The sequence below is a fragment of the Quercus suber genome, unplaced genomic scaffold, assembly GCF_002906115.3.
Source record: "Quercus suber isolate HL8 unplaced genomic scaffold, Cork oak 2.0 scaffold_257, whole genome shotgun sequence".
Lineage (NCBI taxonomy): Eukaryota > Viridiplantae > Streptophyta > Magnoliopsida > Fagales > Fagaceae > Quercus > Quercus suber.
Genome location: NW_027069713.1, coordinates 960,952 through 978,579, shown reverse-complemented (window position 1 = coordinate 978,579; position 17,628 = coordinate 960,952). Strand labels below are relative to the sequence as shown.

The 17,628-nt window shown below is 33.1% G+C and overlaps 1 protein-coding gene and 1 non-coding gene across 2 annotated transcripts; both read left to right on the top strand.

Moving 5' to 3' along the window:
- The first annotated feature begins 6,346 nt into the window (after positions 1–6,346).
- On the top strand, positions 6,347–9,741 carry LOC112033290 (uncharacterized). The gene is made up of 7 exons (XR_010631977.1): positions 6,347–6,499; positions 6,745–6,877; positions 7,014–7,068; positions 7,171–7,965; positions 8,205–8,374; positions 9,139–9,291; positions 9,483–9,741. It is a non-coding gene; the product is annotated as an uncharacterized LOC112033290 (transcript).
- A 2,709-nt stretch (positions 9,742–12,450) lies between these two features.
- On the top strand, positions 12,451–17,346 carry LOC112033300 (uncharacterized). Its single transcript, XM_065781142.1, has 6 exons — positions 12,451–12,832; positions 14,947–15,057; positions 15,143–15,433; positions 15,673–15,783; positions 15,869–16,814; positions 16,901–17,346. Exons 1-6 carry the CDS (start codon positions 12,590–12,592, stop codon positions 17,134–17,136), a joined length of 1,938 nt encoding a protein of 645 aa, XP_065637214.1. The 5' UTR covers positions 12,451–12,589; the 3' UTR covers positions 17,137–17,346.
- The last annotated feature ends 282 nt before the right edge of the window (positions 17,347–17,628 follow it).

Sequence of the window (17,628 nt, the reverse complement as noted above, 5' to 3'; positions counted from 1 at the left end):
TTTTCTTTGAACTGAAACCGACTCCTCTGAAGTCGATTTCTATATATTAAAAATGACTATAAAAGACTCGATTTCTTTATCTACGTGGCCCAAAAAATAGGCCATATGAACAGTAAAATCGACTCCTCTGAAGTCGAATTGTTAGAAATGCAATATGTTTGAAACGTTGCCTAACTAATAATATTGTTTGGGTTTTGTAGTTATTTTATTAAAAAACCCCAGATCCAAAGTGATGCATTGTCTGATTCTTGGTCTGAGGTTCTTTTAGGGAGGCTCATCCTTAAAACGGGCTAACTTGTATTGGGCTTATTTTTGCCCATGGCCTAGTATTATTTGGGCCCCATGAAAACCATCTCCCTATAAAAACGTAAGATGCAACTTGAAGGGGAAAAAATCGTTGGGTGTTGTGTGGGGGATTCCGAAGTTCAGTTTTAAATTTGTTAATTTATTATTTTTTTAGGGAAGGAAGTTAAAAAAATTCATAATAAACTTTTAGTTTCAATAGAATTTAAATGATAATTTTTTACGTAAATTAAACTATTTTTAATATTATCTCTTAATTTGAGGAAATATGTCCTAATGATTAATTTTAAAAAATTTAATAATTAATGAGAGTAGTTGTTTTTTAGGAAAAAAAAATTGAGAGAGAGAGAGAGTATCATATAACTTTATCAACTCCTATGAATCTGTACAACATATATATCCTTCCAATACAAATTACTATATATGTGAAAGTTGCAACTCGAAAAAAAAAAAAGTGGTAGTAAGAGAGATTTTAAAGAAAGATCCTTAAAACACTTATTGATACTATATCTAAAAGAAATTGATAAGAATAAATAAGTTGTTGTCTTTATCAACTGAAACTTAGATGTATGTTGCATGTTTTGTTAAAATACTTATTGTTACTTTATTTAAAGAAATTGATAAGAATAAATAAGCTGTTGTCTTTATCAATTGAAATTTAGTTGCATGTTGTATATTTTGTTAAAACACTTATTGTTGTTTTATCTAAAATGCATGTTGCATACTTTTATTAAAACACTTATTGTTACTTTATCTAAAGATATTGATAAGAACAATTAATTTGTTGTCTATTCTTACAAAAAGAGAGAGAATAAGTTGTTGTCTCTATAAGTTGAAACTTAGATGCATGTTGCATGTTCTGTTTAAAGAAATTGATAAGAACAAATAAATTGTTATCTCTATTAACTAAAACATAGATGTATGTTGAATGTTTTGTTATAACATTTATTGAGTTATTGTCATTTTATCTAAAGAAATTGATAAGAACTAATAAGTGTAGCCACTTGGGACAACCATAGTTTAGAAAAAATTGCTGTAATTTAGTAAAACCACTTGGCTCAACAACGACTTTTAAACCCAACTTTTATTATATAGTATATGATATGATATGATTTATATATAACAAAAAAAAAAAAAAAAACTATTACAAATGATTACATCATTAAAATGAAAAGCCTTGTATTTTTTTTTTCTTTCTAAAATTTTAGTTTCAAAACCAAATTTATACTTGGTTTTTAAATTTAAATTTATTATATTAGTTGATTTTCACGATATACATATTATAGATGTTTCAAATTATACAAAAGATGTTAATATTTTTTTACGCATACCAAACACAAAAAAATATTTTTTAACTCATTTTCTATGTTCCTATCAAACACTAAAAAGTGAGCTAGTTTTCGAAAAAAAAAAAAAAACTTTTATAAAATAATTTATTTTCTTGAAAATGTTAAGTGGAAACAAACGAAGATTACAATCATTTAAATAAAACATTTTTTTTTTTTGCCAAATTCTAAAATTCTGAATCTTGATAGATTGGGAGGTATTGAGGTGGGTTTCAAGATTTAATAAAACTTGATCGGTCAACTTGTAGTCAAGCCTGGTATTGAGGTGGCAAATTTAGTAGTTCTTGAGCAGTTTTTTTGTGTCTTTTATTGATACCACTTAAATACAATTATAGACACCCAAACTAAGACTCAAGTCTACAACTACAAAGGTTAGACCCTTTTGTAGTTATACTCTAGTTATGTAATGTATTATAAATCCGGTTTAAAACACTATTATTACTATTTTCGTGTGTGTTCTAATAAACATTACTGTTTACTAAAAAAAAAAAGTGTTTCTCAAAAAAAAAAAAAAAAAACACAGACTCAAGTATATAAAAAAAAAGGGTGTTTTGAATAGAATATGACAATATCTAAAAATATAACTCAAACACAAGTTACTGTAATCTACTAGTGGGAGAAGAAGATTTTTTTTTTTTTTTGGGTGTGGATAAACCAAAATTTTTATCACATTTTACAACACTTTGGTAGATTGTAAAAACACTGTAATATAATAGTTATTTTTAAGGTTTAGCTATTTGGTAGTTTGGTTATGTGTTTATTATAGGGAATAGTCATTTCTTATGAATAGATATTCTTTAAAATGAGAAATAACTATTTCTTTTTAAAAGAATTGCAATAATTATTCTTTTCTAAGTGTAATAATTTCTAAAATTAATATATTTCCAAATAAATAACGAACCCCATATGCACATAACAATTATGAAAATAAAAATCATCAAAATATAACTCATCTCTCTTTCAAATTTAATATATATTAGTTCTTAGGAAATATAATTGTATGAGTAAAATATTTCCGAATATAGATCTTAAGTTTTATTCTAATACTAAAAATCACAACTAAACTTATGAATATGTTTTTTTTTTTTTTTGAGAGAAACTTATGAATATATTTAGTTATTCAATTATGATACATTTTATTCCCTGTAATAGAGATTTCTATTTTTGTTGCAATTCTCATTCAATGTAATGTTGGTGCAAACACAATGATAATGGAAATAACATAAAAGAAACTGAATAATACTTCTGAATTTTATTAATTTAAAGAGAGAAATTACACAACACTATTTGGACTGAGGCGCAACACTTGCTCTCTTTAAGGAGATTCAAGCCCTTGGTTGGCTAAACTTTGTAACCGATGCAGACCGTCTTTAACTTGTCTCCCCCATGATATAACAACCCAACAAGTGTCGTATGGCTAGAACAACTTCTGTACAAAGTATTTAAGCCTAAAGCTCCACCAGAAAGAACACCCTTCCTTGCTAAGAACTTCTCTATTTTAAAATTTTTTTTTGTGTATTTTACAGTAACTTGGATTGGGTCTGAATGAGTCTATTTATAAGCTTGATGGGTTTCACGAAATTACTACCCAAATTGATCTGATTAATTAGGTCCATTATTATGATGTAGTGGGTGTTACAAAATTAATTGTTGATACCTCCACTCTTCACCTCCCCCTTGCACACGTATCTAACCTAATATCTAAGATTATCCATGTCAGCCTATTAATCACCTCAATTAAAAAGAATAAAACAGTCTCTCTCCTTTTCAATGTGGGATTAAACATTTTCACTAACTCCTCATTTTCTATATTCACTCCCATATCTTTACATTTATATTATAACATTTATTCATTTTAATTATTTAATATTAAAATGCTCCAACAATCCCCCACTCATTTTAATATTAAATTTTTTAGTTAAAGAGAGATTACCAGGCAAAGACGGGTCACTATGCATCATGAAGGTCTGCTCTGCATTGAACCTTCACTTAGTAAAACAGCGATCTCAACTCCAGAGTCGTAGTGGTCTCTGACTTGAACTAGGGCTGCTATAGGGAAATTAAGCGTCGTTGCTTACACATAACAACCTGGGTGTTGACATGAACTTTTATAGCTAGAACTTTACGGCCGTGTGCTGATCCCAGTTTCGTGAGTGTATTTGAGATTAAGTCCAAATCTCATAGGGAGCGGCCCTACCCCTACACTCACATAGGTGAAATTTGTCAAGGGTGCTCCTGTAATTCTGACACGCCACTCATAAGAGCTACAAATTTCACTAAGAATTTTTTACTCAACCTCTCCACATTACAGGATAAATGCATTGACATCATAGGGATGAACAATTAAAAAATTATTTACAAAATAAATAATTAAAAAAATAAATAGTGCATTTCTTACGACCATCGTATGATTCGTTTTTCCTATTGAACCAATTCTCAAGATCTCTGGTCCTTGGTTGGATATCCTCATACATGGCTCATGATTCTATGAATTTTAGTCTCATCTGATGTCGCGGAAGCCTGAAGAAAACACACACGATGCTCTCTTGATGGAACAGAAACTAAACTGTTAGTTTCTGGTAGTAAACCTCGAATCCATGAGGGGTTTCCCTGAATCCACAAGGAGATAAAACTGGAATCCACCAGAAGAAAATTTGACAAAATCTGTGTTTATTGATAATAGTCTAATTTGCCTCTGACGGCTACAAAACATATAAATACTAAGAAAAAAACGTTTAAAACCCTAATTCGCGCTAATTAAGCGATTATGGGACAAAATTACCGAATTTTACCAAAAATGGCAAAATTGAGTTAACTGCAGAATCATAAACTACTGACCTTAAGGGTCGTCCAAAACAGACGGGACCTTATTCTGACTTTTAAACTAAAAGTTATTAAGGAAAAACAAATATTACTATAAATAGCAAAAACACTGTTATCGGGCCTTAATGAAGGAATTCGCCTAAATTTTGGCGACGTTCATGGTGTCATGAATCTGGATCAGAACGTCGTTTCCTTCAACCTGCCAAATTTCATGCAATTCCGACACTGTTACCCCGATGCCCCCTACTGGCACCCCCCTTTGATCTTGCGTTGTGACTTCCTGCGCCCCTGCTGTTCAAGGAAGGCATGTGCTGTCTGTTCTACATCAGTCCCCCCCACTTGAAAAGAACTCGACCCCGAGTTCCCACTATCTGGTTCATCAGGAGGATGATAATTCATACAAGTCTGCAACATTGAAGGTAGAAGAAATGCTCATGTCTGGAGGAAGAGCAACCACATAAGCATTGTTGTTGATCTTCTTAGTAATCTGAAATGGTCCATACTTCTTGTCCTTCAATTTGTTTGTAAGTACCAACAGGAACATCTCTTCCTTTTTGAGNGTTTGGTTAAATCAATTTTTTTTCAAATTTGAAACCAAGCCGATTGGTATCAATTTCCCCATAATCTAACCAATGCACACAGTCAAAGGTCAGTTTTTCGACCTAAGGTGGTGCAATTTATATGATCGGTTTAATTGGTTTGAAAATTTGAAAAATATCTATAAAAAAAAATTGGGTCTCTCAAGCCCAATATCTATACATCAATATGTTCAAAACTTCAAGCAAATAAGAACTTCTATTTATTTAGCAGACTGTCCAATTACATGGGCAAGCTTAAACTCTAATTATCTAGCTAGCAACCTGTTAGATGTCCAATTGTCCATCTATCAAGTATTCCTAAAAGAAAATGTCCAATTATCCATACACAACCATACATCATACATAAAAAATCATATTCATACATGGTGAATGAAATAAGTTCCACATATTTCATAAACTTGTTCATAAATAAACAGATAAAACCTGTTCAAGTATTAATACATAAAAAATTTTAAATCCATTCATACAAATTAAATTTCACGATTTCATTCACCATGCAAAAAAAGTTTTGGAATTGCCTCAACAAGAATTAAACTCCAAAATATCATCGTGTAGCATATAATATCATTAAGTAACCATTGCATTTGTTGTTGTTCACAAATGCCAAAATAAATATATAAAATCAAATTAGCATTTAAAATATAATAGTTTAGCTCAATGCAATAAAAAATAAATGGGTAGAGAATCTAAAGTCTAAATCCCATACATAATGTAAAAGCTACTCAAATAGCACATATATCAAAGTAAATAAAAAATATATATCTACACCCACAATAGGCCAAGCTAACTCTCTTTAGGTTTCTCAAAAAAAAAAAAAAAAATCTCTCTTTAGCTAAATACATAAACAAAAAAAAAAACAAAAAAAGTATTTACATCTACAATATCCTACTTTCCTTACACTATCACTCTTTTTTGTAACGATAGACAAATTGTAATTACTAAAATATCCTCAAAATTTAGAAGTGAAAACCTATAACAAAAATCAATTTTTTTATGGAGAATTTCCACTTCAAACACTAGTGATTTTTTAAATATACATACTAAAAATTTTAGTTTTTTTTAGTGGGCTAGAAAATACTATCATTTATTTTGGCCCCAGTTAAAACGAGCATAAGCCAGCAGTGATCCAAGTCCAACTACAAAAAGTTTTGAATTTCAAAAAATGTTACCGTTGAGTTGAGCAACAGTAAAAAATCCCGGAGGCCACGCCCCTGCCCTGCTTTCCCCATTTAGTTATAAATAAGAATCCCTCACATAAACCCACACTTTGTTTTAGATTTTGAAATCACAAAGAGAGAGAGAGAGGTATCGGCAATGTAGGCTTTATTTTGATCCGAAGAGTGCTGTCTCCGTTTGCTTCAGAGGTATTCTTCTCATCAAAAACAGACAAAATCTCAACTGGTTTCCCTCTACCCATTCGCAGCACAGGTTTCTCTCTCTCTTCCTCTCTCTAAAATTTGTTTCTATGCTTTGATCAAACTCAATTACTTTTCTCTATTAATTCATTCTCTTTTGGAATTGGGAAAAACCAAAAAAAAAAAAAAAAATAAGGACTGGGCATCACTGCTTTTTTTCCCTTTTATCAATTCCATCACAACAAATCCATTGTGGGTTGTTAAGAACAGACTCCAGATTATGAATAATATTCTGCTCTGTTTTGATTTTCTCCTCAGAATTTCGTTCTCATCCCCTTACTGGCCTCTGCATCACCACACTACCACCGGTCCACTCCCCAACAGCCAGGCCCGCCCTCCTCCGGTGAGTTCAATGGTGATAGGAGCTAGAGACGCCCATACAATAATTAAGGTAATCTCCAAATTTTCTCAATCTAAATGCTTCATTCATGTTTATACACAGTTTCAAGTTTGTGACTTGAAAAATAAAAATAATAATTTTGATGGGTATGTTAGACTAAAATTTTGTATTTGTTATGATGTGGCAGCCTTACGAATCTATGGCTGTGATCTCATCCAAGAAAGTGGCATCTTGCTTAAACTGTATCCTGTTTTTTTGATTTCTTTATATGTTGGGTTTATGAAATTGTTTACTTTTCTTAATTTTGTTGCTTCAGTATGTTACCTTAATCTTTGTACTTATAGACCTGAAGCTGTGCCGACCGGGCAGGTTCTATAACATCGTTTCTATTGCAAGAAATCGTTTGCCCGCTTCAATGTTTAAGGTTAAGTTTTGTCTCTTATCATTCTCGCTATACATTGAGAATAAATTAGGAATAAAAAGTTTTCCTTGAAATGTATCCATGATGTTCTAATTGTTGGAATTATGGTTAAATTCATCGTTTCCTAATAGTTGAAGTTTTTGGACAATTTAGTGATTTATCAGGGTATCAATGCAGGTGGTCATGAGTTCGAACCCTACCTTTACTCCAACTTTCATTAAAAATGTTAAAAATCACGTGTTGGGCCTCACTTCTTAAGAGAGAGTTTGAGATTATACATGAAGGGAGTATTAGAATTATGGTTAGATGATTAAATACACTATTTTCTATTAGTTAAGCTTTTGGGATAATTGATAATTTACCACTAGTTTTGTATTTGTAATTCACCTCTACCAAGTCCAACAGTTGCCTTGAGCTTCATTGAATTAAGGTCCTTGTTTTCCAGAATGTATTTTTATTCTTACATTTTCTTAGCAACAAACGAATAATAGTTGTTTTAGTAACTTGGAACAGTATAAAACTTCTATGCCCATGTAACACATCCATTAATTTTCTGGGATATGATAGTTTTTTGCAGAAAGTTGCTGCAAGCTGCTTGTGGCTTGCATCAAAGCTCGAGGAAAGCCCAAGGAAAGCAAGACAAGTCCTTATTGTTTTCCACAGAATAGAATGTAGGATGGAGAACTTACCGATAGAGCATTTGGAGATTGGTTCACAGGTTAAGCACCCACCTTCTTTTCCATGGAATTACCTGTTTATCATTTTCTTCTTTGGCACAAGAATTTAATTTTTACTCTTTTTTTCTTTTTGGCAACCACGAGTATAATGGCTTTGTCTGAATAGGTGGTCAATTTTAGCACTTCAGGTGTCTTTGCACTTATATAGTCCTCCTATTTTTCTCTAAAAATGCAATAAATTCTCATGGTTTCCTTGTTTAACCTATTACTTTTCTAACAGAAATATCATGACCTCAAGACTGACTTGAGCAGAACAGAAAGACATGTACTGAAAGAGATGGGATTTGTTTGTCATGTTGAACATCCTCATAAATTCATATCTAACTACCTTGCCATTCTCGAAACACCTCCAGAACTGAGGCAGGAAGCTTGGAATCTAGCAAATGATAGGTACTTTTTGCAAATTAACTAGTCATGGACAAAAGTTATGCACTTTCTTTTCTTATTATTTGGTTATACATTTACCAAGGGAACTTTGCATCTAAAATTTGTATTCTTCAGTTAAGTCTTACTTATAATAAAAAAGTGTCATTTAGTTTACATATCTATATAGATAGTATTCATAACTATCAAAAAAAAAAAAAAAAACAGTATTCATAGATGTCTTGAGTATCATATAGAATCTACGTTGTATAATATTAGATTTTTGTAGGAAGTGTTCATAATTAGACTAGTATGTTTGAGTATACACTAAATACTCTTTGGACAATGTATAGTGCTTTTATTTTTGGTGGGCTACATAAATCCTTCTTCTCCAATCAGCCCTATTTAGGGCCATATTCTGTTATATTTTTTATGATTATGTTTTTCTTTCTTTTTAGACCGATATTATATTTAGGCCTCTCTTTAATGCCTTAAGCTACTTGAATCTATAAATTGCCTTTTTTTTTATGTTGCCATCATCATGAATATAATTTGATGCAGAAAACACCTTGACAGTTATTTGTTTAGTTGGTAGTCACACTGTAGTATGTAAGACAATTGATTCTTCTATGCTTCAGAATAATGGGTTGAACTCCAAAGCACCCAATTTTTTTTGGTGGTGATTTATGTCTGCTGATTATTGTGGTATGCTTCTGTTTGTATGCCTTGTCTCATTTCAATAAAATTATTCATACTTATATATACATAATTAAACTTTTATATCTTTGAAGAATGGAGTTGATCCAAATGGTAGAAGCATGGAAAAGCCAAGGACCATGGAGGATGGAACTGATAGAACCAAACCCTGGCAGTTGTCTGAAATTGTGGATGCTGTCCAGTGCCGATTAGTTACCATGCCTGAAGGCACAGATTCGTCCAGCAAGGTTTGTGAAGTATCTTGTATTTAATACCATATTTTCAATAAGTACTATAAATTTTACTAAAAGTTCAAAATAATTAATACACAGGTTGGTTATAATGTGACCTCTCAACTCTCTGCAAGTTTACTATATTTGACTTTTTATTATAAAGTTTATATACTTGATGATGCATTCTGTCCTATGTTTATACTTAGGTTGTTCGACTTCTATATGCAAATTCTGGCATTGGGGTTTTGGCACTTGGGTCAAATGGTGTTCAGAAGCTGTGGAAATGGGCACGGAGCGAAAGGTAATTGCTAGCTTAAAAGCATGTTCACTTAGTTTTTTTCCCTTAATAACTTGTGTATGTCTGCTTACCTTAAGTGCATGTGTTTGATAAGTACTGGTTCCCTATCTTAGAGGCAGGAATTATGTTCATGTGTTTGATTCATGTACAATTACAAAATGCATGAAAAAAATGGTAATTTTTCTAGTCAATAAAAATGGATTTAGTGTCTCTTTCTAGTTTGAAACAATAACACCTCACGATGATATGTAAGAGTGATTGCAGTAATCTTACCTTCTTTGTGTGTTGTTATGCGTGTGCCGTTAGGTTTTAACTACTAATCTTAAGTTTTGTTTTGTTGGGTAGTGGTAGTACTGTGCTGTAGCCACCCGTAGGTTTTGTAAATTTCGTTTGGGTTTTTCTGTTCTAGTTATAAACTGTATTATTATTATATATGGCATGCCTAGAATATTTTTATTTATACACAATGTGCTTTTTTTAATACCTGGTAAAAATAATAGGTTACATCATAATGTGAGGAGATTGTTTTGCTACCATTGTAGCTAGATTCCTACAATCAGATAACATAAAATTAGAAGCATACAAAATAGACTATAAATATCATCTAGGATAGCTTCAGTCCACCAAGGTCAGTGCATTTTGTTTTTCCAGTGTTGTTGGATCTATACTTGCTGCTTTTCAGAATGACCACTGTATGGAAGCCCAAGCCTGCTGCACAGATTAGAGCTTCACGAATTGCAATGAGTCTTGCTGAGCGACAGTCTTTAGATGTGGTGGTGAAAGCCCTTCTTAAGACCTGAGTTCCATCTCTGGTTTCCCCTATGCAAGCTAAGCTCTTCTCTCTGATCAACTGCTTAGTAGTTTCGGCTTGTATCGGTAGTTGCCACTCCTCCCAATAAGTTTTTTTTTTTTTTTTTGAGAAACCTAAAGAGAGTTAGCTTGGCCTATTGTGGGTGTAGATATATATTTTTTATTTACTTTGATATATGTGCTATTTGAGTAGCTTTTACATTATGTATGGGATTTAGACTTTAGATTCTCTACCCATTTATTTTTTATTGCATTGAGCTAAACTATTATATTTTAAATGCTAATTTGATTTTATATATTTATTTTGGCATTTGTGAACAACAACAAATGCAATGGTTACTTAATGATATTATATGCTACACGATGATATTTTGGAGTTTAATTCTTGTTGAGGCAATTCCAAAACTTTTTTTGCATGGTGAATGAAATCGTGAAATTTAATTTGTATGAATGGATTTAAAATTTTTTATGTATTAATACTTGAACAGGTTTTATCTGTTTATTTATGAACAAGTTTATGAAATATGTGGAACTTATTTCATTCACCATGTATGAATATGATTTTTTATGTATGATGTATGGTTGTGTATGGATAATTGGACATTTTCTTTTAGGAATACTTGATAGATGGACAATTGGACATCTAACAGGTTGCTAGCTAGATAATTAGAGTTTAAGCTTGCCCATGTAATTGGACAGTCTGCTAAATAAATAGAAGTTCTTATTTGCTTGAAGTTTTGAACATATTGATGTATAGATATTGGGCTTGAGAGACCCAATTTTTTTTTATAGATATTTTTCAAATTTTCAAACCAATTAAACCGATCATATAAATTGCACCACCGTAGGTCGAAAAACTGACCTTTGACTGTGTGCATTGGTTAGATTATGGGGAAATTGATACCAATCGGCTTGGTTTCAAATTTGAAAAAAAATTGATTTAACCAAACCACACACACCCTTTGTCATAAACTTTGGCATTGTAATAAATAGATACACTTATGTTTCGTTAATTTAGTACATTAACTTTGATATTGTAACAATAAGACCCCCTTAACTCTTTAAATTTTTTCCTGCAATTTAACTTGTTTTCGCACCAAATCATTATAAATAAATAAATAAAATTAAAATGAAGGTGTTATATTTTTAGGAGGTCTATTGCTTACAATACCAACACTTACATAATAAATTTGATGTAGAACAGACAGCACATGCCTTCCTCGAGCAGCAGGGGCGCAGGAAGTCACAACGCAAGATCACAAGGAGGTACCAGTAGGGGCCATCGGGGTAACAGTGTCGGAATTGCATGAAATTTGGCAGGTTGAAGGGAAACGACGTTCTGATCCAGATTCATGAGCCATGAACGTCGCCAAAATTTAGGCGAATTCCTTCATTAAGGCCCCGATAACAGTGTTTTTGCTATTTATAGTAAAATTTGTTTTTCCTTAATAACTTTTAGTTTAAAAGTCAGAATAAGGTCCCGTCTGTTTTGGGACGACCCTTAAGGTCAATAGTTTATGATTCTGCGCTTAACTCAATTTTGCCATTTTTGGTAAAATTCGGTAATTTTGTCACCTAATCGCTTAATTAGTGCGAATTAGGGTTTTAAACGTTTTTGCTTAGTATTTATATGTTTTGTAGCCGTCAGAGGCAAAACAGACTATTATCAATAAACACAGACTTTTGTCAAATTTTCTTCTGGTGGATTCCAGTTTTATCTCCTTGTGGATTCAGGGAAACCCCTCGTGGATTCGAGGTTTACTACCAGAAACTAACAGTTTAGTTTCTGTCCATCAAGAAAGCATCGTATGTGCTTCTCTTCAGGCTTCCGCGACATCAAAATTAGATATAAATTAACTAAAATAAAAGTTACACGATCTATTTGTTACGGTACAAAAGTTTATCTATTTTTACTCCAAAAAAAAAAATTTACCTACTAAAATTAACAAAGTTCTTCCAAAAAAAAAAAAAAAGACAAGTGTGAGTGTGAGTGTGAGTGTGATTGTGTCCAAAATGTTTGGTTGGGCGCATGCCTATCCAATTTTGCCTCAGCAAACTCGGGCGAGTGCAACTCCGAGTTGTGACTTACTACTACGCTCCAGAATAATAATGAAAAAACCACACAAAATAAAAATAGCCCGCCTTTCTCAATAAATTCAAACACACAGCGAGAGGAGAGCCCCAACGTTTCTCAGAGAGAGAGAGATGTTAAAGAACGAAGCGAAATCGAAATCGAAGACGGTAAGGAAGCCATTGAGAGACGTATCCAACAAGAAGTATAATAATGGTGGAACTTTCTCTAAACCCTTGGATATGAAGAAGGATCTCAGATTTTCAGAGAAAGAAGAGGATCGGTGTAAGGGAGTGGAAGAAGAAGAAGAAGATGAAGATGGATCGCTCGACCACCTTCTGCTCGTCCAGTCCGATCTCTCCTCTCTCATCCATCAGGTAACTACTCTCTCTCTCTCTCTCTCTCTCTCTCTCTCTCTCTCTCCTTACGATCTGTTTGTTTCTCGAGAAAATGATTTCGAAAAACAAGGATTGCATCTTGCTGTATGTATTTTACAATCTCGATGAAAAATTTGCTCAGTCTTTGTTTCATTCGGCTTTTGCCAGTTTGATCGGATTTGTGCTTGAGTCTCTCTCTCTCTCTCTCTGTCAGCTTTTGTGTTTGTTTGGTTGCTCGGAAAGTGTGAGAGGCTATATTTGTGTTTTTGAATACTTTGCTTCAAATTGAAAGAGAAATTTACTGAGTGCATTTCAAATTACAGATTGCACAGTGTTGTAGTTGTACGTACTTGGATCTTATAGTTTGATAAATCTTGTTCTTATTGTGATTTGGTTTTGATTTTCGAAATGTATAGAAGATTTTTAATTTAGGAAATGATTCAAGGCACAATTTTTATCTCTATGTTCTCAATGGAATATCAGTTATTTTATAATTTGTTAGTCTTAGACAGTTGTTATAGTTTTATATTGGTTTCAATTTCATATTTTTTTTCATTTTGTGTTGTACTGTTATATAATTCTTCTGTGGTTTGAATATGTAAAAAGTTGAGAATGTTTACTTGGCTGCCTCACTCTTCTGTTTAATTGGATTTGAGTTGCTTGGTATTTTTTTGGGAATATATTTTTTAAGTGAACAAAATGGGCAGGTTTTTTGAAATTGGAGTATGCAATATGAAGTTTTTATAATCAATGTTTGTTTGATTGGAAAAAATCTCTATTTTTTCATCATCTACTTATAAATTTAGGCCATGGTTTGTGTTTGTGCTTGTATTTATTTATTTATTTACTTTAAATTTTTAGATATGATAATATTTAAACATATTCCGCTCTATGATGATTACTCTTTATCATGGGGCCAAGACACCAGTTGATTTTTGGTGTAAGCAAGAATAAAAATCTCTAATTTGACAACAAGAAACTTCACCAATTGAACTAATTGGATTTGGAACCCACATGTTTGTGCTTGTGATTAGAAATATACTTTTGCTTCCTTTTTTTGTGGGGGGCGGGGGGGGGTTCTCGTTTGAGAATTTTGGTATGAATGTTCACCTTTCTTGTTAGATATCCCTAATTTTTGTTTTAATATGACATTGGGAACTATAGCATTATAATTTATAGAATAAGATGCGATAAACCTGGAAGGTTGTGTGCATAATGACAAATTGAATCTTAAATTGGTCATTCTTTGACAAGCTTCCCTTGTTTCTGTCTTGCAACATTTCTTCATTTTAAAAGCAAACTATTATTGTGGGAAGGGCACCTGTCGGACACAGATGTGCACATTATTCACTGTACTGAATTTACATTTTGGTGAAACTTTTGTGCTAGACTTCTTTAGTTTGGATTTATATTTTTATTAGAACTTGGGTTTTAGCAACTATGTCATCAACATGTGGCATTGCCAAAGATGTTGTCGTTTAAAAAGTGGGAATGTTGTGAGAATATGTTTGTGGTGGTTTAGGTTCAAACTTTCATATACCAATATATATTGACCTTGGAGAACTGGTTAAGATAGTAACTGTTTTTTCTTACCTAGTTGAACTGAGGATAACATGTATTTGAGGAGGGGCCTTCTTATATATATGTATATATATATATATATATCATAACTGAATAGTAACAGCATGTTGAGACTGGAGTGTGTCCCAGCTTTAAGTTTAATCAATTTTATAATATAAATGAGTGAACCAGCAGATCTTTGCATATTATTTAAGATTTTTTTGTTGAACCTTCTTAAAAAGATTTACTTACAGTTTAGTGGTATCTTATGCTGGTGAATTGATTTATTTACACATCTTGCTTATACTTCAATTGGCGGATTTCTAGTTTTGAAGAAGTTTCAAAACTTTTCTCCAGAAGGTATGAATTTGTATATTTGTACTGCTTTCACTATGCTGAGCCACTTGTTATCATTAAACTAGTTTATGCCTATACACCATTAGCTTTTATTTTTCTGTGATTGATCATTATTGTTGTGTTGTCCTTGCTTCTCTTACATGGGGTTCTTTTTTTCTGAGACCTTTTTTTGGTTGCTAAATTATGCATGATGGCAGATTGATGAACTTGTTGTGCAAGCATTTAAACTGAAGTCAACGAGCAAACAGGGGAGAATAGAAATTGAATCTTTCACGCATTTCTTGTCTGAAATGCTTTCTTCTTTAAAGGTTAATCCTACCTTCTATCAGTATATCACACTTCCATTTCCATACATTCTATTTCTGATATGAGTTTTCATTTCTCCAAATGTAGCCATGGCTTCCCAGATTTCAGAATGTGCTCTCCAGTCCTTTGGCAGAGTCTGAAAATCAGTTGGGACAGACTGGGGAAAGTAAAATAGTTTCTTCGACTAATGACGTTGAAAGTGATGCTGTTGACAGTCCAGAAGAAACCAAGTTGGATTCATTAATCTCTCCTTCTCCCCTTGTATCATGGCGTGCTGACTGCACTGTTGAGAGAGGTAGACAGCTGTTTTTGCTCACACCTCTTCCTANTTATGCTGGTGAATTGATTTATTTACACATCTTGCTTATACTTCAATTGGCGGATTTCTAGTTTTGAAGAAGTTTCAAAACTTTTCTCCAGAAGGTATGAATTTGTATATTTGTACTGCTTTCACTATGCTGAGCCACTTGTTATCATTAAACTAGTTTATGCCTATACACCATTAGCTTTTATTTTTCTGTGATTGATCATTATTGTTGTGTTGTCCTTGCTTCTCTTACATGGGGTTCTTTTTTTCTGAGACCTTTTTTTGGTTGCTAAATTATGCATGATGGCAGATTGATGAACTTGTTGTGCAAGCATTTAAACTGAAGTCAACGAGCAAACAGGGGAGAATAGAAATTGAATCTTTCACGCATTTCTTGTCTGAAATGCTTTCTTCTTTAAAGGTTAATCCTACCTTCTATCAGTATATCACACTTCCATTTCCATACATTCTATTTCTGATATGAGTTTTCATTTCTCCAAATGTAGCCATGGCTTCCCAGATTTCAGAATGTGCTCTCCAGTCCTTTGGCAGAGTCTGAAAATCAGTTGGGACAGACTGGGGAAAGTAAAATAGTTTCTTCGACTAATGACGTTGAAAGTGATGCTGTTGACAGTCCAGAAGAAACCAAGTTGGATTCATTAATCTCTCCTTCTCCCCTTGTATCATGGCGTGCTGACTGCACTGTTGAGAGAGGTAGACAGCTGTTTTTGCTCACACCTCTTCCTATATCAAAAACATTATCATCCAAATGTCAGGGCCCATCTAAATCAGTATTTGAAAGGAATACTTCCAATACTACTTCTGAGCTGCCAACTTTTTGTACTCTTTTAGAAGATGTAAATGATGATTTACTTGAAAGTGTTCCCATAAGGCCAACTACAAGTAAGCCTTCTGATTCTGCTGCCACCAAATTGGGAAAAACTTTACAGTCTGAATTTGCACCTTCGTCCATTTTTTCAAAAAAGGAGTGCTCCATGCTCGTTATGACTCCATGCTCGAAAATGTCACCTCCAAAATCTTGTGTATTGCTTGAACCTATATCTGAGATCTCTCATCAAGGCAATTACAAGTTTCGTAAGGCTACCCCTTTTCCTGTTGGGATTAATTGCAGTAGATCACAACTTTCCGAATCCTCTGGCAGTGATTCTTCTGAGGGTCTTGCTTTCAAGTATCCAGAGCTCTTAGGAATTCAAGGGGCTTATAAACCTGGGATTGGAAAGAAAAAGGCAGAAGCATCGCCAGGCTGGTTTGTGTCACCTCCTAAAACTTGCGTCTTACTTCAGCCACCTGATGAGAAATCATTAAATGATGCAGCTGATGTCTGCCAGATGCCTTCATCTCATGTTTTCAATCAGCAAAAGAACTTGCCATTTGCAAAGCAAGACAATGTCCAATGTGGTGTTCAGCAAACCAGCAAATCTTGTAACCAAGGTATTGCTTTATAATTTTTCTCTTCTTTTGGTTAATGCAGCATTTCAAATGTGATATTTACTTATTAAGTTTCTCCCTTTCCACAGAACCTCTTGGTGGCAATTTAGCATCCATAGACAGCACTCCAATGTGGAAGGAACCTGAAAGCACAATCCACCGAGGCAAACGTCCCGGTGAGAATACTTTAAAGAAAGAGTTGTGGACAAGGTTTGAAGCAGCATCCACTCATGGGCTTCGTTTTAATGCCTCTGTGCCTGAAAATACTGCTTCTAAAGGATTTCTTGACTTACTCGACGAGGCCTCTTGTGATGAGGAAAGTTAAAATGATTGTGGGTTTGAGCCAGCAAATATATATTTTTTTCATTTATTTTTTGATATGTAAATGGTGGTTCATGTTGTATGCTAGAACAGAAGAACTATTTAGGGGCTCGGTCATTAGTTTTCTACCACCTATGACACATGTATCCTTTGGTGGCACAGGCGCTTTTGTTCGCTGATCAATTTTTCGATAATACATATTTTGCTTCTAATTTGTATGGAATGTGTATCAGATATAATCTGAATTCAAAACAATATCTGAAGAGTAACTGCATTTGTGAGCATGCTTGCAACTCCAACAAATGACTATGATTCTCATTAAAAAAAAAAAAAAAAAAAAAAAAACAAACAAACAAACAAACAAATGACTGTGAGTTCTAATAATAATTAGTTATATAGGTTTGCCTGTGTAACCTTTAGTTCATTTATGTTTAGATGGAAACATGCTTTTGTAGTTAATTTAAACATGAATCACGTGTAGTAATATAAGAATTGC